The sequence below is a fragment of the Thunnus albacares genome, chromosome 9 (genome assembly GCF_914725855.1).
Source record: "Thunnus albacares chromosome 9, fThuAlb1.1, whole genome shotgun sequence".
Taxonomy (NCBI): domain Eukaryota; kingdom Metazoa; phylum Chordata; class Actinopteri; order Scombriformes; family Scombridae; genus Thunnus; species Thunnus albacares.
Window position 1 is genome coordinate 28,006,025 of NC_058114.1, and position 24,773 is coordinate 28,030,797.

The 24,773-nt window shown below is 38.7% G+C and overlaps 1 protein-coding gene across 3 annotated transcripts in view; it reads left to right on the forward strand.

Annotated features, from left to right (window-relative positions):
• Positions 1-24,773, forward strand: part of gabrb3 (gamma-aminobutyric acid type A receptor subunit beta3) — a 54,713-nt gene that overhangs the window by 25,525 nt on the left and 4,415 nt on the right. Inside the window, exons 4-11 of one of the 3 annotated variants that reach the window (XM_044361566.1) lie at positions 6-53; positions 2,249-2,340; positions 2,434-2,501; positions 15,026-15,246; positions 16,188-16,270; positions 16,865-17,002; positions 19,266-19,418; positions 24,385-24,629. In XM_044361566.1, coding sequence (XP_044217501.1) covers positions 6-53; positions 2,249-2,340; positions 2,434-2,501; positions 15,026-15,246; positions 16,188-16,270; positions 16,865-17,002; positions 19,266-19,418; positions 24,385-24,629 — 1,048 coding nt within the window. The other 2 variants (XM_044361567.1, XM_044361568.1) reach the window with 2 other exon arrangements.

Consider the following 24,773-nt stretch of genomic DNA (forward strand, 5'->3'; position numbering starts at 1 on the left):
TACAGGAATGCTGTTGATGGGAACAAAAAGCTGTACGCTATCTACGACACAAGGTAAGAATCACTCTCCAAATGTAGTTTTCTTGAGGAGAGGAGCAAAGGAAAACGTTATGTAAGAGGTAGTAGAGGTTTAATTCCAAAATGTAACAGAAGACCATGTCGATCTCTTAAATAAATAGAAGGAGGAATGTGTTGGGAAGAGTCCAGTTCAGGCACACTCTCATTCCCTGCAGTAATATTGAACTTCTGCCTCGATGCCAAATACTGAAGCAAACAGGAAAAAGAGAGAAAACATTTTAATGAAATTCTTACAGGAACAACTTGAATTGAGTGACACAAAAGTATTTCAGACCAGATCCAAAGATTCTTTCTCACTTCTGCTTCTCAAGATCCCAGAATAAATCAGATTTTGGGCACTAAATGGGAGACTTGCGTGGGCCCAAATGATGTTTTTATACCCAAATGAGTCTCAATCTAGAGTTCTAAAATAGGTATTATACAGTTATCCTTCCAACACCCCATTCTCTATCTACCATCTTTGTCCTTTTTCAAAAACCTGAAACCATGAGACAGACTGAAATTTGCCAAAGAAAACAAGTACTTTTTCTGAAACTGAGTTCAAAGCGAGCTTAATTTTGCCAAACAGCAGCTGCTATGGCCACAAGTGACATTTACAGTATGATAAATGATAAAACTTGGTGTAACAGTAGCACTAAGCAGTAGCTTATAGACAAGAGTAATAAAGACTGCAGACTGTCTCAGTAATGTCACTTATAAAAACATTATCTACTCTATGTTGGCTCAAGTTTTATAACATTAGCCTCCATAATTGCTGGTCATACCAGACCAAGCAATGAAACCCCCAAGTGTATTGACTTAAGTTACAGTATGTGTTGTATTGCCACTGTAAACAACTTTTCATTTGTAAAACGAAGAATCTGTTATTTTCTTAAGGTAGGTACTCTTGCTTTTTTTAGCAGTATTTTTTCTGTAGACTACAGTATTATTTATGTCCATCATATGTTCACATTCTAGCCAGATTGATGCAATCCAACACTCCGACTCAGTCATATTTACAACTTGGATGTTGGCATTAACACCATTTGCAAGTCTGGAAGTGGTAATCACATTTACTCTAGTATGAAAGCAGCATTAGGGTTCCTACAGTATATAATGAAAAAACACAAACATGAAACCTTCATATGTCCCATTAGGATGATAAAAGTGATAGACTCAGTCTACAAAAGCCCACTTTTTGTAACACCAGAGCAGGATTTGAGCAACTCAAAAGGGGGCATTTAAGGTAACCACAGGGGCACAAGCACATTTGGGACGATCAGAGAGGCTTCTGGGCTGCTTAAGTCCTCCTCTGGTGTGACATTAAAGCAAAAATGAAACACAGCAGTGTCCCGTAAACATGCACACACAGAGTAGAACTCTTGTAAAGGTTTCAAAAACGGGCTTCAGCCCCCCCGCCTCCCCCCACCCTTTAGCACGCCACTGCCTCTCAACATAATTGAACTCCAGGTCCAGCTGAGACTCTCAATTCAGGACAACCACTTAACTAAGCTTGTATATGCAGGCTGTCACGTGGCCCTTTATCATTACCAGAGCAGCCTGGCGCACACAGACAAGAAGACGCATTTTCCAAACTCAAAGTTAGCAATGAGCAGGCTCTGTGAGGGGTTATTCTGAACCCGGCATGGGCGACAACATACAGCCTACCTACGCAATCACTTGGACGGCGGACCTGTGGATTTATATCGTTACAGAGGCCACTAGCGCTTTAAGGGACATGTAACAAACATTTTTGGTAGTGTCTGAACCTGCTAACCGGAGGATGGAGATGCGGAGCAGCCTCCTGCAGCGATGAGCACATCTGACATGCAAGCAAGTGCGCCTCTGCTCCATGAAGCATGATAACGCAGGCTGCGCCAGAGGCACACACACAATGTGGAAGAAGTCTCACCTGATTTAGCGGAGCTCGGTGGGAGTGTGAGCACCGTGGCTTCTCCTTAGTCATTAGTTTAGCGCTGGACAGCCCACATCCGTCCATCCATCCTCCCAGACACCACACAAGGGATGTGGGGATCCCAGAAAACAGGGCTCTTTGACTTTCTTTCATTGCCGCTGGTCGTGGCAGTGATGTGCTGTGCCCAGAGGTGAGAGTCTGGGGGTTTAAACCCGACACAAGTCTGGGTATGGGTCTTCAAAAAGAGTTACCTTCCTTGTTGTCTTTTCTCTTTCAGCGTCAACGAACCGGGAAACATGTCTTTTGTCAAAGAGACTGTGGATAAACTGTTGAAGGGATATGATATTCGTCTTCGGCCGGACTTTGGAGGTATGACTGGGGTTCCTCATTTGGTGTTTCACCTTAGTTTTATTGCACTGAATTAGTGTCGTCGATAGTTAACTTTATTTTGTGTATTTGAAGGTCCACCGGTTGCTGTTGGCATGAGTATAGACGTGGCGAGTATAGACATGGTGTCAGAAGTCAACATGGTAAGTTGTAAATCCTCAATCGTGTTTTGAGTCATTTGTATTTTTGTTAACTTATATGAACTGGTTTTACCATTATTTACCAGGACATTCTTTATAAAGGGTTTATAAGTTGTAACTTATGGCTTGACTACTAATGAGTCAGTAACTATTTATTAATACTTTATTGATCAGTTATGTGTCATTATTAAGATTCAGTTTTGGGTTTCTAGTTTTTAAAAAATCCCTTTAGCTGGTGTTCATTTGGTAAAATGCATTTTGTAAATGTTGGTAACCCATTAATAAATCACTTTCTCATAAAAACCATCATGTCAGCAGTTATATATGGTAGCTAGTCATTTACAATAATCCATCCAGTCTGCAGTTGTAAATCTTAATAAGTTGTTAATAAATGAGTTTTGCTCCTGATGCTCTGCAGACTTTTTTGCCAGAGGGTCCATTGGGGCGATAGATAACTTTACAACCCCAAAGCTGTTGTTAATGGTTAATAACTGATGTATAAAGCATTGGTAAAATATTTATTAATCACTAATAAACATCAGTAGTTTAATAGTAATTTATAACTCCTTAAAATTGTGCCCTGTTAGAAAGTGCTACCAAAAGGAGTAAACACCAGCTAAAATCTATTTAAATCAGAACCTGGCAACCCATTACTGTTCTTGGAAATGGCTTATAAATATTAAGCAATAGTAAATGATGTATTAATTATTAATAAAGCCTCTAGTTATTACTTTTAAAGCCTTTATAAAGGGTGACTTATTAGAAAGAGGTACCAAATCCAGAACTAAAGTAAATTGCAACACATACTACAAGATCCTGAATTGCTCCAGTTGTGAAGTCTTGTAGTATGTAAACAGACACGAACTGTTTATAGAGTCTCTCCTGTATCCTCTAGAACAGTTTGGTCATCTGCTGAGTCAGATTATGGCTAGTTGTATAGTTTTACATCCTGGTTCACTGGCTGTGTGACTCTAGCAGTGATGCCCTAATAGTCCTGTTAGAAGATAAGGTCAGTAAGTTCTGCTGCCATGACTTCTCCTTTCAAACATAAAAAAAACAAGCAAGACCACTAATGTGTGTGTGTGTGTGTGTGTGTGTGTGTGTGTGTGTGTGTGTGTGTGTGTGTGTTGGAGTTGGTACACCATGGGCTCTACAGTTTAATGCCTGTATGCCATATATCATTGGTCTGAACTGCTGACAGAGCTTGATGCCTGATCTCATGCTACCAAGTGGAAATAGCCTCTGACATGCTGTCCTGACAAGTGTGTGTGTGATGAAATGTACCCGTGGTGCATTTTAATGCATCTCCACGCAGCAGCAGAGTGTGGCTCGGTGGGAACCACAGACAAACCACCCACTCGCTTCCAGTGACAATTGAGATTCATATTTTGTAAATGAGTTTGATGGTTAAGGTAGCCATTGTTTGTCATGTTAAACAGTGTGGTTGTATTAAGAGAATACAGCTCACACTTATTTTACTGTTAGAGATAATGGTATCAGGTATTTGTGTGCGACCAGAGTGTACTTCCATGAGTAAAAAATGGATTTGATTTGTAATATCACAAAAGAAATACAATAATTGTCTCTCTTTATGGGAGGAATACAGTCTAACTTCACTTTTCCAATAGTAAACATGAATAATGTCCCTACTTAATACAACAAACACCAGTTATTGTGGGCATAAGTTCAAATATGACTATTTAACTCGGACTATTTTAATATAAGCTTTTGACTGAGTAAAAAAAGAAACACACACAGTATTTTCTCATTAGCTTTGAAAATCTATATCCAGTTAACTACATTTCAGCACTTAATGGACCAAATGTAATTTTCATATTAGAGACCACACCCGCTTTTAACTTGAGAGTGAAAGCATTTGGCCTCCTCAGTGGCGATGGTATCAGACTAAATGTTTCAGTGGCTCAGGCATGCAGATGGGACAGAGGAAACACATCTCCTCCTCAGGCTAGAGGACTCGGACACATCTAGAAAATAAACACTCCCAGCGGCACACGAGCATGTGCTAAAAATTCATTGGCTCGGGATACAAATGATCAGGAGCTGATCGCATCCTGCCCATGAGGCATTAACACAGAGAGTCAGTTTTGCCAGATATCCAAAAATATCCACACCATGAAGAAATATACTAAATATTATTCACACAAAATCAAACAGGATTAGTGATTGCTAGTCAGACTGACTTAGGAGGCAAAGGGACCTCACGTCAGCACCGGAGCTACATCACTTTTTCTGAGTTGTGGGAACGTATCTGTGGTCCTGAACAACAACATTGTTTTGCTCCTCTCTGTTCTGTCGGTTTCCCCTCCAGATGGCTTTGACATTTGTAACTTCTTCTCACATTTTGTTCAGTAGAGCATCTCAAGGCTGCTGGTGAAGCTGTGTGTTTATGGAGAATCCTCCTCACACTCTGGGAATAAAGAATAACCTGCACAATACATATTATATTATAAAACACTTGCAATACCTCACATTTATATCAACTCTTTGCACATTGCAGAATATACAGTGGTGTTCTGTGACTATAGAGGTATGTTATTTTGGGAAGATACACTGAAATCACTACAATTTCCATATATTGATTATATTTGTGCAGACTGCTGAAGTAAATTTACAGCCGCCCAGACGAGTGTTTGATTCAATTTTATAGTGGGTCAGCTGCTGTGAAGCTGGAAATGACTTGGAATTTCTCCTTAATCATATCGGGCTTTCTGCCCACTGTTTAAGTGAGGCTTGCACACAAACCAGTCTATCAATGAACATACCAATAGTCCTGGTCATTGCAATAGCACATCATGTACCATTCTCCTAAATTAGGAAATAGGCTGTTAATAGTTATAAATAGTTCAGTGGCAGTAAACAGTAGCCTATGATGTACTGGTTATGGTGTTCTAGGTGTCTCTGGGTATTAAGTCAGCAAGGTTAATAGTGACACTGTTTGACTGGAATCAAACCTGAGTAAAAGTTAGTTTGAGTAATGTTTGTTGTTGCACCTGATGACTTTTGTCCAACATGTATATAATCCATCATAAACCTTGAATGCAATTATGCGCATGAAATATTTCTTCATTTTCAAATAGTCCTGGTTATTCTTAAAAAGAAGAAGTGCAGCAGTACATCTATATTTCAAGCTAATGAGAGATTATAAGGGTTAATTGAGCGTACAAACGAATTTGCGTTGTTAAGCACTGGAAATTTGCTCGCTATCCTCTTTCACAAATTAACAATTACTTAGAAGTAATGAAAATTAGGTTTGTTAAGAAGAGATGAGCAGGACATAATTAAAAATCTCTGGGCTATAGTGGTAGGCTCCTTTCAAAGTGACATTTGTGAGACCATTATTCACCTCTAGCAGGTACCTAGTCATGGCTGGAGCCTTGGATTTGTTTGAATTGCTGGAGATGATGACCTGATTTCCTCTGATTTACTGCACCTGTAGCAGCTTTAGCTAATAACTGTAGTTTTTCCTCTTTATTACACTCTTAAAAGATTACTTCTCGGCCTCCTGTGTCCCTTTATGATATTTCAGTTATTGCCTTCTCTGTAAAGCCTTGTTCCTAATGCCCTTTGAGTTGTTCTCATAACAATTTAATAAACTTAAGTTTTAAAGTGTAGCCTCACAAAGCCATTCTATATCTCGTGAGCTCAGTTTTCATCATAAGATTCAAAATATCTAGTGAGAATCAGTTGGGCCCAGAAGATACATCTCTGAGCAGTGCTGAGATGACTCAAAACCCTTGTGAACAACCACTTAAGCTAAATGTTCCGTTCACATTACATGTTCGAAAACAAAGCATGATTCTGCCTCTGCTTGGCATATTTTTCTCCCTTCGATTTATACAGAAACTGATTGTGGTGAATAGTTGCTGGTGGAAATTTAACATTTCCAGAGCTGCTGCCATGACTTTACGGTGTAAAAACCTGAAGCAAACACTAATGACAGCCCAGTTAGCGGTGTGTCCAGTGTCCAATCAGATCACAGGAGGGTTCATATTGATGTCTGAGTGAAGATGAGACCTGTCACTCATCTATTGCACAGCTTGATTGAAGATGCATCTGTCCTGAGCAAAAGCTTGAGCCTTCCCAGACCACACTGAGAAAAAAACACTCAAAAACACCAAAAAACACCAAAAATATACCTCAAGTTAAACTAATCATATGTCAAGTGTTTTGTCTCACCTTTGAAATGCCAGAGCTGCTGATTGGTTGCTTTTAAATATGTGATTCTGCGTGCACATGCATGATTGCGTGTGTGTTATTAGCGGTAACTTTTTAATCTGTTAATAGGATCAGTGTGTACATTTAGTAAATCTCTGTCGGTTGTTGGTGCTGAGTATAGAATTATGCTGTAAGAGAATAAGGAGTGGGACACAGACAGATTAGATCTGCAATGCAGTGCATGTCTGTCTCTTTTCATATGCTTCAACAAGGAAGACTTTCTGTCTTCACGTCTCTCTGAATTATCTTGAGTCAAATCGCACTTTTCTTATCAAGCTATGACGATTGAGTGACGATTAGTGTTTCTTGTGTCATAGTCATTATTACACTGGACCTTCTTTTACTTTGAAATGTGATGTTATCAGTGGATTTCTGTGGTTAGTTTGTCGTCAACACTCTCATAACAATGCCAGTAAAACTTAATCTAATAGTAGTTTGTCAAGGAAAAGGTGTTTGTCAAAAAAATGTGTATAAGGCAGCAAAAAATGACAAAACAAAGAAATCATGATTAACAGATGTGTCATTAGTGTGTGTGTGTGTGTGTGTGTGTGTGTGTGTGTGTGTGTGTGTGTGTGTGTTTGTGTGCTCTGTGGCGCTGGCCCAGACCCAAGAAATGATGCACAAGGAGGAAGACCTGTAATTGTGGTCTGTGCTGCAGTGCAGGTTGTGAATTGGGGAGAAGAGGGGCAGAAAACAGAAAACTTGGCCCAAGATCAAGTTCATCTGCCTGACATTTAGAAATAGCTGCGTGCTTTTCGACATGATACACAGCTCTGTTCCACATATCTTACTCTGAGCAGGACTATCCTTTACTTAGCTCAAGTTTTTTCCCCACTGGGAATTGTTTGACATTACTGAAAGTAGTTTTAGAACAAAACTCGAGGCATTTTTAAGGAGGAAGTAACTTCCAAAGTGACTCCCTAAACCCCTCCAGTCTGTTGCTTTAGGTTTTAGACTTAAGAGCCGTACATAAAGAGCCTCAGCCTGTTAAAAATGTTTAATTAAATTTCTCATATCTCAACTTTGACCCCCCTGAATGAATAAGAAAGTGTAGAGTTTAAGTTTTACTTTGTGTGGACTGAAGGAGCCATAAAATAGTTTAATGATCTATTCCTGAAAAAATAAAATCTGGATTTTCAACAGACTGATTTTAAGTAATGCAACAGCTACTAATATTGGTACTCGAAGTTTAATATCTAACATGCAGGATGTAGAGCTGTTTTGATCTTCATATAGCTAACATGCACATTTATTTACACTAATAATTAGAGATGCACCAGTATTGATACTGATATCAGATATCAGCCTGATACTGACTCAAACAGCTGGATGGAGTATCGGTGACAATGGGCCGATCTGGTATCAGATACCATTATTTTAATAAACAACAATTCAGTAAATTTATATCTACGTATTTATCTGTTACATTTTGTTTTACAATGATAGGAAAGAAATATTTAAGTCAAGCCTGATGTTGTCTTGCACATGAAAGAATGATCCCAGTGTCCTTCACACACTGAGTCACACAGCTTATTAATCAAACATTGGTCATAGATCAGTACTCGGTATCGGCTGATACCCAAAGCCCAGGTATCGGTATCAGGACTAAAAAAGTTGGATCGGTGCATCCCTACCAATAATAAATCCTCAGTGATAAATCATGATTTACATGACTGTGATGACTGCTCAGTTATAGTCCTTGTACAGACCAAAGCAGAACTTGCTCTCTCTCCCTCAGAGAAGTGGAGAGCATTAAGGTGTTGGCGGCGTGCTTTCAAACAGCCAGAGTCACACAAGGTATTGGCCCATTATAGCCTGTGTGGGCGAGCTGCAGAGCTTGTTGTCTAGGAGATGAGATTATTAATATATTTCTGACTTTACTTGCTCCTGTCCTTTATTTTTAGTTTGCAAATTTGGAATGTTTTATGTCCTTTTCTATTGTCTTGTTATTTTAATAATCCTAGTCAGTCACTCTAAGGACAAAATGTAGTATTTTGTGTATCTATGATGAATCGTTCCCAGTAGTGAAACCCACTAGAGTTGCTATACTGTACGTTGCAGAGCAGCACCTGTCCAGGCACATAAAGCACTTTAAGCTTTAAAGCAGATCCTCCCAGCAGTGTTGTTACACATTTATTCAGTAGACACAGTATGAGTTAGCTGGAAGAATACATCATGTGCTAAAACAGCCATCCAATTTGACACTATAACATCATCCACCTTGTACCCGAAAAAAGCGTCACCCTTAAAAAACTCAAACTACAGATGTTCTCCCAGATTTATATTGAAGGGTTTAGTTGATAAGTCAGCCACCCAACACATCAAACAGCCTCAGGCTCCAGCTACTTACAAGAAAAACTCAGCTAGAAATACTAGTGTAGTCCTCTATATACAACGTGCTGACATGCAATACTGCACTTACTGAAGTGTTATACAATAGAGGGATGTGACTCTACAGCAATATAACCTCTGTGTGCAGCACAGATTTATTCTACTTTAACAGGATGCTTAAAATAAAAATGGAACTTCAAGAGCTTTTATTGAGCTGATACACCTGATTCCAGGTGAGGCTAATTGTGGCTGAAGAACTTTTGATATGAGGGAATGTTATGAGTACCTCAGGTAAGCTGAGATGACCCCTGCAACTGGCTTTCAGTAGAGGGCAACAATATGTTTGAACCATCTCATTATACTCTACAGTATATATACAAAAAATAAACCTTGCACACCAGCCTCATTATACATCTAACTTCCTGATAAGCTTGATGGTTTCACATACTGGTTAGCTAAAACAACAGAGCACAACACACAGACAGGTTCCTTCACTCAGGTGTAATCTTTGACTGTAAAACCATATTTTAAAGCTGCAATAATCAATATTTTTATATTAACAATGGACCAAATGACTATTTGTACTGTGAAAGAGGTGGCTATTTGTGACAAACCCTCAGAGAATGATACCTGGACTCTGCAGTTCCCCTCAGCTCCATGGTTCCTTTCAGCTCATTGTTTTGGTTTAACGGCCCACAACTTTACTGTTTTGGTTCTGCTTTCATTAGTATTGTGGAGATCTCAGCTGCCAAATATTTCCTTCAGGATTTGGTGGAGAACAAACCAGAGCTGAAAGGAGAGGGAATATTGGACTTCATAACGTAGCCAGAAACGCAACATCAGTGGGATGATATTGTTGCTCTGCGTCTGCTGGATGAGTAAATGAGCAATTGTTAGCTAATAGGTTCACCATAACATCTTTAAAAGGTGATAATATGTTTATCTATCTTGTTGCGCTGCTTCAAAGTAGCCAAAAAAAGTCAATCAATGCAATTAAGGATCCCTCGGACTAGTGTCATTATTTGCCCCCTTCTGATCATCTTCTTCAGCCAAACCATCATTCTATCAGTGCTACATATTACATTGCTAATTAACAAGCTACACTGTGTAAACTTAAATAAATCTGATCAAAATATTGGATTGCAAAATAGTATTACTTCTTCAAGTTTCATTATTTTCCACCAAATTCACAGAACCCCTTCAACCAGAGTGAAGACAGATATTTAGAGATAAATTGTGAGTTTAGTCTTGGTTAATGTTTTTAGTTTCCTCGGTTATTGATATATTGTCTTATGATGCTCCATTATGGCTTCAGGCTTTTAATGTACTGTATCTACAAATGCACTATAAATACTTCATCAAGCTGCTTAATGTGTGGTTATTCTTAAAGGACGGGGAACTGCTAAGCATCTAAACTGACACAAGTCATCTAATATTGTTTGGTTCATCCATAGAAGCGATGTTTATTTTTGTCCATTTTTCATGGAGTAGTTGTCAAATACTACCTTTATATGTTGTTTTCCCCTCAACAATCACTGTGGGATCAAAGAGATATATTCTCTTTCAGCCTGTCAGATCCATCATCACATTTAGAAGATTGTTATTAAGTTTGTCACAGAATCTGTGATGGTTGTATAGAGAATAATTTCTGATTGAACAATTCTCAAAATCAAAAAGAAAAAAAAAGTTTTCTCTTGAACCCCCCCTTCCCCCACCATACATAAACGCCTCCCCCTGTACCATTGCTCTCAAGAGATAATAGTATTTATAAGAAGCCTGTTTTTAAGATGATGAAAGGGATGAAATCATTTCATGAAAGGCTTGTAAAATGCTGCGTGGGAGGATGCAGAGACTGAAATTATTAAACGCATGGTTTGTAAAACATGTATAGTACACTTTTGAATCCTACTGGGAACACTTAGCTGTCTTATGAAATGATGAAAAGCCCCCCTCTTGCACAGGGCAAGCATCTCTGAGTGCTATTCCTGTATTCCCAGCAGATATCCTGGTGTTAAGTTGACGTAGACGATGTTTGACTGGCACACAGTAACCATGTCTGAGTATGAGACTGTGAACCATACGAGCCGAAGATGACACGACAGTCTCATCCTCCCACTGGGCCTCATTTACTCAGTGGTGCTGAGAACAAACCCCTTTCTGTCTCTTGTGGTCTACATATCTGACAACAAAAACACTACCCTTTACCTTCAGTGTGCCTAAACACTAAGCAGAGCAAAGAGTATCTACAAGTATTATTAAAGTGTTTTTGTTAGTCAGGCGATTCATAGTATGATGACAATGTTTTGAAATCTTCTGTAGGATGCTCTTTGAAAGCTTCTGGTTATCAGATATAGCTATTGATAATGTAATTGAGAAATGAGTGATTATTACACACAGTCATTCTCTATACAGACTCATTTTCAATAGGGCTGGGCCATAAATCAATATTATCATTAATGACCTTCAGTGGAATCATATTCATGTTTTACAAAACTTTGTAGCAAAATGTAACTACAAAGTAAAGCATAGCATTAGCTTTGCATTAACTGATTGGCTTCAGCTGTTTCATTGCCTCATAATCAGTGACTCATTCAGCAGCTGATTAGTCACAGCCAATCATATTCATGCAGGTCATTTCATTATACTGATCTCAACCATTTCACCTTTCAACTATTATATCATATATAATATTATGACTACTGCATTGAGAATTGATTTTGAATGTTCAAATAAGATGTAGGCTCACTAAAATATATTCTATATCACAGGTTAAGGAGTGTTGAAGCTGTTCTGGCCCAAATCTTTACTAAGACACTTTTTGTTGGGTTTTCTTTTAATTTCATTTCATTTTGTAGGGATATTTCCTCTGTTATAACATTAATATTTTCTTCAAATACTACCCATGTACATATTCGGTCTAAATAAATAAAAAGTCTGTCGTCATTCCAGTCTGCTGCAGCCAAAGACTGGAACAATCTGCAAAAAATGCTAAAACTGGACAATTTTATCCCCATGTCAGCTTTCAAGGACTGTATTATGGACATTTTCACTGATACATGCAGCTGTTTCCCGTCCCACTAATATTCCCTAACCCTTGTCTGTGTGCTGTTTAGTGTTATGTATATTCTTACTGTCCTGCTGCCTGTTTGTCTGTTTGTCTTACTGCTTGTATGCAACTCTTGTTCTGTTGTTGTATTGCCTGATGCTGTTGTCTGCTAGCTACCTGCCTGATGCTTGTGTGCTAGACTGCATGTCATTTATGTAATGCTTGTTGTGATTGTATGTAAGTAGTGGGTGTGTTGGAAGTGTTTGGATGTGTACTGCTGTCTTTTTAAATTTTGACTTTTCTTTTTAGCCCCTACCCCCGTTTCTCAAAAGGCTTTGCCTTTTGCCAGGCTGTCATTGTAAATAAGAATTTGTTCTTAAGGACTTGCCTGGTTAAATAAAGGTTAAATAGAATAAAAATAAACATTAAAATTATAGAAAGCTAAATGTGTAACAACAGTGCAACAATCTTTTTTCCATTTTTGTTGGAAAAGTTACCTTAACAATAACTTTAATAAGTGCTTATTATTATTCTGTTGATTTGACCAAACAGTTAGTCAACTAATTGTTTCAGCTCTTTTTCAAGGCTTTTAAACATTTTAAAAAATTTATGGAGCATGAGAACAAACAAGTGTGACAGACTTTACCTTCAAAAATACAAAACACATCAAAACACAAAATGTACTGGTGAAAAAATCAAAGTGTTGCAGAAAGTTCACTTGCTTTAAGATAAGATAAGATATACTTTATGTCCCCGAGGGGAAAATTGTCTTGGGCTCAAGTGTTGTTTTTCTATATGCAGCTGTACTGCATATAGAAAAATACAGGGAACATACAGTATAGATACATAATCTCCATATGTACATGACTGAACACATTCACAATGCACTATTGTACCCTAGTACATAAAGTAAATGCTGTGTGATAGAAAGACCAGCTGTTCTTACAATGATGATGAGGTGAGCTGCTTTTGCTTAAAGCAGGAGGCTGTTTCAAATATTTTTGAATTATTATGTGTAATCCGAAGCTTTCTGAGCAGCCAAAACAATACTATTGGACAAGAGCTGGCAACACTGACCCCTGAGGGTGTCTCCCTGTACACAAAGTGAAAACCCTCAGTGGGGAATAAGCTGAGGCCTAGAATAGATCCCTGTGGGACATGCGCAGGGTGTTGGGAGCAGGAGGGCGTACTGTACAGTGTGTACAGTGGGTGCTCAGCTAAGCTTTGTTTCTAAGAAGCTAAAGCAATGTCTAAGGCAGCGGAGGACAGCAGCTGAAGTGGGATCTGAAGAACTGAAACGGACTAAAATAGTTGTGTTCCAGACATGGAGTGAGAGGGTTGGTATTGTAGATGGGCTCCTTCTCTGTAGTATAAGAGCTGTTGTGTAAAGCTGATTCACCCATCCCACACCTCTGCTGTATGTGGGAGAGAACGTAATGAGGGCATCTTGTCTTCACAGGGGTGAAAGAGAATTGGGAGGGTGAAGGCATCTCTAAAGAGACTCTTTAAAAAAAAACAACACAGCCAAACCTCCAGCCAGGGATTTTCTGGAAACTTACCAACATTACTTACTACAAAACCTACATTTCATCTCACAGCTTCAAAAATATCTATCCTCCTTTGTTTAGATGCAGATTTTGGAGAAATGTGATCAGGAGTATGATTCATTTTATTTTCGTCGGTAAGCAAAATGCTCCGTGACAAAAAGGACTGACAAAAACTTAGTGACAGTAGAAAACCCACACAGGCAGAGAAACTAGAAGCAACTTTTTAACCAAGGGTAAGAATAAATACAGCTTCTGATAGTTCATGCACACTGAATTATTCATAGGATTCAATATTATATTATATTTTACTGTCAGTCAAATCACCTTGTGTAAGTCATTCCAAACAGAAAACAAGCCTACAGTTTGTCAGCCACGCATGATGCAGCTGCCCCTTTGCACCAGCTGTGTTGTTTACAGAGTAATGAAAGAATCAACAAAAATAATGCATTTCTTTACGTCGTCAAAATCAGGTCAGCAGTTTCCAAGGTGAGGAAGCCAAACACCGACATATTAGTTCAGCGTTGACAGAAGAAGATATTGATTTTATATATCCAAAGGAAATCTAGGCAGTTTGAACAATTTATTATGAGTACGCCATTGTAGCGGAGGATTGAAATGTCGGCATTTTCAGCATATTTCCCGAGACCTGCTTATTTATTTAAGAGAACATTAGTCAGCAGAACAAAGCCAAGTGAGCAAGTAAAGAGCTCCATTAAAGGTCTGGAAAAGCTTTTGTGTTTGATGGATCCACTGAATGAATGCCTAATAAATTATTGACAGCCTTATGTCATAGCATGTATGGTTGGTAATATGTAATGATGTCTATCTATCTATCTATCTATCTTATCTATATATCTATATATCTATATATCCATATATCTATATATCTATCTACTTGAGGTATGCAGGGGAGTTTTGGCATGCTGAAAAAGTGGTCAGTCACTGAGCTGAAACATAGCATTGATGCTGTGCCGACAGAAATGGAAATCTATAGTCTGAGGCCTAGTGCCAATCTTGTGCCCAGAATGGCTGAGAAGGGTTTCTCATCGAGGCAGGTCTTGAAATATGGTCGCCCAGGGCAGACTGATGAGAACCAGAGTTGTTTGACAATTCTATAAATAAAAATATCACTTTTGTTACAAACAAAAATCCATCCCAAGCTTTAGGCTGTAGACATGCAGAGCTGAACTTGATAACCTTGTAAGAAAGGCAAGTCTGGTTTCAGGCAGACAAACAGTGTTGGCTACGTTGGAGTGACGAAAGTACAAATATCTGAAACAAAAAGGCATTATTTATATTGTATCTACTGTACCATATACATAGTATCTCTGCTCTTGATTTTGATGATGCTCTTTCTTTTCCCACAGGACTACACGTTGACTATGTACTTCCAGCAGTATTGGAGAGATAAGAGACTGGCCTATTTAGGGATCCCTCTCAACCTGACACTGGACAACAGAGTCGCAGACCAGCTCTGGGTACCAGACACCTACTTCCTCAATGACAAGAAGTCCTTTGTGCACGGCGTCACCGTGAAAAACAGAATGATTCGACTCCACCCAGATGGCACTGTTCTCTATGGCCTCAGGTGAGCTCTATTCTCTGTTGTTGACATCTCTTTTCATTCCCAATCCTGCAGGGCATTATGAGCAGAAACACTGGGGTTACTTCTAAGACAGATTTACTGTAAGCATTGATTGCAGATAAAGCCCCTATTTACACTTGCCGTTCAAGTGTCTCATATTCTGATACAATCCAGATATGAAACACTTTTATTACTGTAACACACATTTTCTATATGCGCCCCTATTAGCTAGAAGTCCATCCATCTTGGTGTTCTTCTGCTTTCACACACTCAAGTCTGCTCCTATTGGGAGCACTAAAGATTATGTACGCAGCTCAGAGAAACAAATGTATTTCCACGTTTTCACCATCTCACACCGCCTCTCGAGGTGGTTTCCAGCAACTGGCGGGCAATCCATCTCTAATGCTTATTGGTTGCGATTACTCTTAGCTTTTACGCTATCACATAGTTATCCAATATGCCCAAGACACAAGAAGTGGCTAAGTGTGAATGTTTTATTTGTTTTGTTGAAGCCATTTAAGCTGCAATTCTTACAGCTTAATGCCAATACAGCGGGTCTCACATCGAATTATATCTCATAACTCGTCTCATATGTTTATTTGGACTGCGGCTCAAGATTGGATTCTCAATAAAACACTGCAGCTCTGCAAAGCATGGAAGTGCCATTAACAGTATCTGGCAGGCAGTCTGACTTTCAAACAAATAATAATGAATGTCATTGCATTGCCAAGATGTTTGTGTCTTAATAATTTGTTCCATTTGAAATGAGTTCTTGTTTTTATACAGACTGTAAGAGAGCACATCTCTCTGTGTATTTGTTCTTTGTCTTCAACAGTTTGACAGTATGCTTTGTTAATATGTCTTCATGAACTAATACCTGTGCTGCATTTAAAACAAACAACCCAGGTAATGTGCACCTCTTTTTCGGTCTTGTTTTGATACAGAATCACAACAACAGCAGCCTGCATGATGGATCTGAGGAGATACCCGCTGGACGAACAGAACTGCACTCTGGAAATTGAGAGTTGTAAGTTTAAGCCACACGTCTTGTGCTTAGTAAAGAAATACTGCAGACAGCTCTGCTTTTTCATCACTTAAAAATATGAATAGCGCTGTGATTGTCATAAAAAACTTCATACTCCTCATTTCATGGAGACAGAAAGTGCACAGGCTGCTGAATTGCTCTCAATTTATTAAGCTGTCATATCTCAATGAGATTGCTTGCTTCACTCTCTCCAGTTAGAGCTACCGTGTCTGTTTATCCAGAAAAGTTTTAACCAGGCAGTGATTTCCATAGCAGAGCCCAGTGTAACTTCATCAGTCCTGATGACATGTTTGGCTACCTGAGCTGCCATAAAACTATTGGTGGTTATGGATCCCATGCATGTGGTATAAGTCTGTCTGCCTGCAGTGACACACATCTCTGTGAAGATTTACATCTCGTGCAATCAGCACTTACAGCCAGTCGAGTCTATGTGATTCATAGGGGCTTCCTGTAAATCAACCGTAGCTATTAAGCCCCCAGATTTCACTTAAGCAAATAAAAATACATAATTAATTTTAATCCTCCAACAAAATGAGACAGCAACACTTACCTTGTTTTCTGTGTGCATGTTTGCAGATGGGTACACAACAGATGATATCGAATTCTACTGGAAAGGAGGAGACTCTGCTGTGACCGGGGTGACGCGCATTGAGCTCCCTCAGTTCTCCATAGTCGACTACAAACTGGTCTCCAGGAATGTGGTCTTTTCCACAGGTGAATAAAGAGGCATCGTGAAAGAGGACAGAGTGAACAATAATGCTTCTCACATGCTCTGTAATTGTTTATATGTCTTATTTAAAGGGGACATATTATGCTTTTCCTTATTTTCAGACATATATATATAATGTCACAATGTCGGATATTCATGTTAAAAGTGTCAAATAACGAGGTAAACGTATGTAGAAGTAATCCCCGTGAGCAAAAAGCAGCAGCTTCAGACTGCTCTGAACGCTCGGTTTCCAACGGTTTTTTCTACTTTTGGCCCAAGCTGACATCAGTTTGTGACGGATTTCTTTATATGGACATCTGCTACACAGTGCGCGAGCTCGCTGCTCCTCTGCGAGAGTAGTCATGCCAAGCCATGACGCCATTACACAGCACAGCAAAGTAAAATAAGTAGTTTACCTGCTGGAGGTGTGCTGGTTGTCTGCAGCTCTTCATCAAACATCATCATTACTGTGGCTGTTTCTGCTTGTACTCTTCCTCCCTGCGTTATTTCTAACTGATCCGCTGAACAAATAGCTCCATATGTTGTTGTTTCGACCGGTTTTTAGCACCACTAAAGAAGCTCCGCTAAGTCAGTGAGGAACACGTTTTTACTTCCTGTAAATTCTTCACAATAAAAGTCTCCCATTAGTTTGTTATTTAAAAGCTTTTAATTTGAAGCAGTAAAGCAGGAAATGTTTGGTTTGCAATGACGGTAAAATTACACAACTCTGATACATAAAGTTGGCCAAACAGAACAGAGTGGGCTCATTGGGAGGGGGGCCTTAAAGAGACAGGAGCTAAAACGGAGTGTAAAAGAAAGTGTGTCTATTGAGGGGCTGCATAAAGGGCCAGTATAAGATAAATAAGGAGTTTTTTGAACTTTGAATCATGCAGAGCTACTCTAGTGGAATCCAAAAATAAAAATTTAGAGCTGAAATGAGTATAATAGGTCCCCTTTAAGGCATGGAATAACATCCAAGGACACTCTTTTCTTTGCCAAACAATTACAGCATTTTTTTCAAACTCAGATTGCCCACCACCGGTGTTCATGTTCATGTTTCAAGCATCCAAACATCAGTAAATCCCCTTTACTTGATTTTCCCAGATGTACATATTAGACTTTTCTAATTACAGAATTTGCATCACATCTCGACTTCTCTGACCATACCAGAACTGGGATAATAACAGAGAGGCACCTCTGTTTCCTTAAGCTCTTGAGAAATGAAAGAGGGCAGTAATACAGTGTATTCATGTGGCAGAGCACCGACAGCATAAATTATTCTCTAACAATACAAAAACTCAGAGGCACCAAAACAATGATTATTCCCACTGCCAAAATGAATAACATGTAGGAACTAGTCTGTTTTCAACAAATATTTCTGAGAAACTGATACTGAGAGGACTATTAGAGCTCATTACAATCAGGGTCAACTCTTGATACAAATAGACTTTAAAGAGTGTCTGCAGATGCTTTTAACATCTTCCCAGTAGATGGATCTAGCATGCAGGGAGCAACAGGGGTGTGTGTTTAGTCACTCAGTTAGCTTGCACAGGTAACTATTATAGAGCAACAAGGTCACCTAGTGTTTACAGAGATTCCTGTTAAAAGAGAGACTTGGGTACTGTAAAAAAAAAAAAGTAAAGTAAAAACATGAATTTCTTGCTCAGTAATATCTCAACAGTCTTGTCCTTGTTCAGTGTAACTGAACATGAAACTTAGTTATGGTAGTTGTAGTACTTCTTCAGTTATAGTTGTCTACTATAAATTGTCTAGCAAAAGTTGATCTTTATACTTCTATACTTCTACTTCTAAGAAGTATAAAGTAAAAAGGATGCAATTGTGAATTAGTTCAGCTTGTGAATTATATCAAAATGTTGCATATGCACGTCAAATATCTGTTTTAGTCAAGTTAAAGGAATAGTTTGCTGTTTGGGAAATGCACCAGAGTGGTATCAATATTCTCATCTAACTTTCAGCAAGAAAGCAAATAAGCACATTTCCCAAAATGTTGAACTGTTTCTTTAACATAGTGTGTGTGTGTGTAAACAGCAGTTTAAATATCGCTTTGCATGGTGGTGTTTGCACACAGATAAGCTCAAGGCTGAGTTTCATAAGAAGATTTACAATTTGAACCACGCTTGCTTGTTTCCATGGTGATGAAGCCAGTTCATGAGGCCATCACCATAGGAACCAAAACAAAGCGCTAGACGTCCCCGTGTTCCTCTTGAATTAAAGAGGGGTATTTCTTCTTCTTTGTCTACCCTGCAGGTGCCTACCCTCGACTGTCTCTGAGCTTCAAGCTGAAGCGAAACATCGGATACTTCATCCTGCAGACGTACATGCCCTCCACCCTCATCACCATCCTATCCTGGGTGTCGTTCTGGATAAATTATGACGCCTCGGCTGCCAGAGTTGCATTAGGTATAATGTGTCCCGTGCAGTAGACTGATCTCAGGTCTGTAGTTTCACCTTCAGCCAGATGTCCTCATTTTATAGCTCGGGCTTACAGGCTTGTGAACATGGACCACCTCTGCCCCAAAGCTAGGAGTAAGACAGAGGACTTTAAACCGTGATTTCATCAAAGTGGAGACCTTGCAGTTTCGCACTGAATTAATTTGCGATTGGTGGTAAATGTGTCATAGATGGATTTTCTGGGAATCTTATTACACTCTCAGGTTCAGAGAATCACCGAAAAAACTCATTTGGTCATTTAAAGATCAAATATAATGTGATGCTGCTGAATCAGTGTCCAATTACATTTAGTTAGATTTAGTGTTATGCAGCAAAGGAACTTTGCACACGAAATATCTGAGACACAAAGCACTCTGTGATTTTTGTAGAGAGTAAAGCCACAGTGAGAATCTGATGTGTTGATCTGTTGGAATAAGCAAAAAGCCTTTTATTCATCAAAACATGCCCTGGATGTTATAATTAGTCGAGTTTTAGATAAGTATTTGTCATTGTGTATTTTTAAATCTGATTTAAGGTTACCTGTCATTCAAAATTTCCCCCAGTTGAAACTTTTTTCTTGAAACCAATTTGACCTATTTATTTGTAAAAACAAAGACAAAATGTTAGAATTTTGTCTCACAAATTACACAAGTATCAATTACTGTGATTTATGTTTGCAGTACAAACTTGTAAGAGAGACAGAGATGGATCAGAGAAAAGAAAGAGAGACATGAAGGTTAACCTGTAAAATATTGTGATATATGTTCTTCTTACTATTATTATTACTTTAATTTAAAACTTAACACTTAATAAGATATGATTATTGAGTGTCAGTTGTATACAGAAATATAAATTACAATTTTTTGCTGCATATTTTAGGTGCTGTATTCTGCACATTGCTATCCTGAACCTACATTTATTTTCCTACTTAGAGGAGCCAGTCTGCACTGTTCTATTCCTTTATCGAACCCTTGTGATTATGTGACCGGCAGCTGGTTAAAAGATAAGATATAAGCAATGCAGCTGAAAAGATTTAAAGTTTTTTATAAGCACAGCCTCTGATTTTATTTGTGCATAATACACTGTATGTATGGTCTACAATCTATTTTACATAAACAGGTATAAACTTAACACCATGTGTCAATAGAAAAAATATGACAAAAAACACAGATTACCCATTAAAAGATTAATCTTCCAATGTTTTACTACAGTTATACACTGTCTTACTCACACAGGTGGTAATAAACATTTAAAAATAGAAAGAAAATAAAAAGATGGCATGCAAGTGGGAGGTAATGAGGATGTTCTGAATGGATGGCTACAAGGCAGAAAATGTGACTGTATTTCTATGTGAGATAAGTTTATGATTGATGGCCTCTCTTCCCCCTCCGAGACACTACACAGTAGATGAAGAGTTTGTGGCGAGCTCATGTCAAGCTCATGAAATTTACCGTGCTGTGACCTTAGAGGATGATAGGTTGGATAATGTTGGTGAGCAGAGGACATAAACAGGGGATCTGACCTTTCCGATTTGGTTTTATTTATGTTTTTAAAACTGACTGGCAGTGATCTTTCCAGTGTTTGTGTGAACTTTGTGAAAATCCTTCTGAATATTTTTAAAGCAGCAGTTCTCAAAGTGGGGTGGATGGATATTTGGATGAAACAATAGAAACAATGTTTAATATAAAATGTACCACTCACATGACAAATGCACAGAGAATTATCATCTGACCCTGCAGATCCCCTTTGCTCTATGAAGCATTTTATCATCATCAAATTTAACTTCAACTTCACTCTCACAGCTCTCATTAGTGTTATTTCCAGGTGCAGCAGGCAGCTGTTTTCAGCTAAAAAACTGTAAAAACCCACTGTACACAACCTTACCAGCACCGACTAGCTGGTGAACATAGCACTTTAGCATTTAGTGGCTAAAGTGGTGGTGGAGACCAAAACATAGCTAAAAAGAGAGTGAATAATGGACGTACATTTGCCAGGTATAGGCAACTACTTGCTAAGTTGTTATATCAACTTTATAAGGTGATACTTTACGTGTTGTGTTTACAGATTGTTCTGCTGCCCCTAAGTGGCAAAAACAAAAATCTGTATGAAAAGTTTGTTCCTAAATAGCGCTGGGTAACAAACCTCAATACTTCTACTTTAGTGGCAACCGAGATGTAGTGCTAATTTTTAAAAAAACTGTGAAGCACCAAAACCTAGCATTAAACGGTTGCTCAAATTCCTACTCTTCTTTACTTTATTGCAGTTTCTGATTTAAATCATACTTTTTGCCAATTTAAGCCTGCATTTTATTTAGCAAAAGTTAATGCATGCCAACCAGTTTTTAGACAACGTCAAACATTTGAGAAGGCTCTCTGCTTTGGCTTCTTTTGCAGAGATGACGTTTCAAATTTCAAATGATACCCAGCCTTGGGAAGTGGACAGAGATAGAGGAAAAAGATTGTGACATCATTGACATTACACTCGATTCTCAAGGTGATTTTATCCATAAAAAGCACATGCAGAGCGCTTGTTGTGAATTCTTCCCACATTTTAGCCATATGTGAACAGATTAATATTCCTTTTAGGCTGCTTATGAGGCCGCTGCTCTGTGGTGTCATAGGAGACTGAACAGCATCTAAGACTCACACTTTCCATTGGCCTTTGGGACTGAAACAAATACAAGGCTTGGTTCACCACTGGAAAACACCCTACCTCCCCTCACTGCATTGATCTCTGCTTGAATATTTGTCTTAATGGAAATCCTCATTCAGCCTCTATGCACTTAAAGCACTGCCTGTGTAAGATAGAGCACGTTACCCCAGCGTTCATTAAATACCAGCCGCATGAATGTAATACATTTCAATAGGCCTGGTCAGCTGTTAGATTTGGAAGCTCCTCCTCAGGGTCAGACCTCTTCAGGGGACCTACTTCTGTGGTTCATCTACTGTAACGCCTCCTCATTCAGGAGACCGCTGTCTGAGACCCTGTGAGATCAATGCAAGTTAGAAAGCATTAACACCTACTATACGATCCAAATTCAATCACACTCTATGTGATAATTCACAGTTTCCATTCTCTCTGCTATTATGGTGGCATAAGTATCCTGTGCAAAAATACATTTCCATGGGATCAGGCTTCATACAAGAGCAGTGAAAAATTATGTTTCAAGAGGTCATACAGTGTATTTACTGTGTATCACAATGCAGACACATGCTCTGTCTATACATACTATATCAGGTAATTGACAGCTGGAGTTGTTATCTACAAGATGTCTTGCAATGACATCTGTGCCCATGTACTTCTCACTGATGTCATCTCAAAAATATCTGTAAACTCTACAGTGCCGCACTGAAATGTATTTCGGGGTTTGTTGAGTAACTCTCTCCTTTGAGCTCTTAGTGAGTTTAGATTCTTGCTCTTCCCTTTGTTATGCAGGAATCGATGCCATGTACCCACAGTGCTCTTGACACCCCCACACATACTGTATGGTGCAACATTTTTGGTTTAATTATGTAAGCCTGAAAAGACAGAAATAGACACAGCGTCCAGGTTTGTGAGCTGCCCAGGAGACACAAAAACAACACAGACATGTTTATCGTTGATGGTGCACATTATTTAGAGAATTACTACACTTGACGTTTATTTAGTCGGTGTGTGTGCTGAGTCTGTTCACTCTTTTTGATGCTCCGATATAAGGGAGCATTTTCTTCTAAGCCAAGCTAAGGAAATTCAAAACATTGTGAAGGCTTTTTGACTTGATTTAGCTGTTATAATCAGGTTTAATGTAAGTGTTTGTACCTGCAGCTGATGAAAATGACTCACAGTTAGACCAGAAGGATACAGTGTTCTTTCCTGGTGAGTTAACAGCGTTCTTATGAGTATACCTTCATTTTAAAGATTGGATCCTGGCAAACTATTTCACCCCTGTAATTTTAATTAGTTAAAAAGCTCTTAAAGAGGTTGTAGCAAGCTTGATTTTTCTCAAATGGATGTTAGAATTTGAGCTGTGAATTTTCCCACAATGCATTGGCTCCAGGTGGTGGTAAGACCGACAGGTTAGTTAATAATTTGAATTCACACCACAGCAACTGGTGTCCACTCTACTCTGACACATTACTGATATCAGCAGACTGACCCTCATTTAAAATGGTCTATTTTATTAATTTGTGTCATAAGAAAATCTTGATGTCATCAGGGTTATCTCGGTTTGAGCTTGGAGACCATTTTGACAGAAAGCCTGTTACAAATTGTTGAGACTGAAAGATGTGGGTGTTTACAAGGAAATAACATCTAATAAAAGACACTATTGATTTGCATTATGGGAAATGTAGGATGCATTGTTTTTGGAGCTTAACACATAAAAGTCTTGACCTCTGCTGCTTTATTATGAAACATTCTTGTTTTGAGTTTCGTCTTTCCTGTTCTATGAGTGACTGGGTTGTGCAGAAATATAAAAACACATTTGATCAACCAGTTCTTATCAACAAAAGATACCGACTGCTTCTAGTGATGTTAATACAAGTTAGTGACAGCTGGGGCTGCAACTAATGATTCATTATTGATTAATCTGTTGATTATTTTCTCGATAATCAGTTAATTGTTTGGTCTATAAAATTTTTGAAAATGGTAAAAAAAAAAAAGTGGATCACTGTTTCCCAGAGTCAGAGGTGACATCTATTACACAAAAATATTTAGCTTACTGTCGTAGAGGACTAATAACCCAGAAAATATTCACATTTGATCAGCTGGAATCATTTGGATATTTGTTCTTATTGTTTAACATCATGTTTGTGCTGAACATGTTTGTTTAAGGAGGTTGTCTCTGGAAGATTGCATCTGTGTTTTTTCATTACCATGCGGTTTATATTTAAGATTTGTTGTGTTTTTTATTTGTAACATGGTGATTCTAATTCTTTTTTCTTTTTTTTTCTTCCAGGGATTACCACTGTCCTGACCATGACAACCATCAACACCCATTTGAGAGAGACACTACCCAAGATCCCCTACGTTAAAGCTATAGACATGTACCTGATGGGCTGCTTCGTCTTTGTCTTCCTGGCTCTGCTGGAATACGCCTTCGTCAACTACATCTTCTTCGGACGAGGTCCTCAGATGCAGAAGAAACTGGCTGAGAAGGCACAGAAGGCAAATAATGACCGGGATAAATTTGAGAGGCCCAGGGTGAGAATCACTTCCAAACACCACAGAATCAAGTTACACTGATCATTTCAGATGGAAAAGCTGGAAGGTTCCAAACAAGGGGTCCTGGTCTTGTTAGGTCTACAAGCAGTGTCAGTGGATAATATTTATTCTAAAGCTGAATGT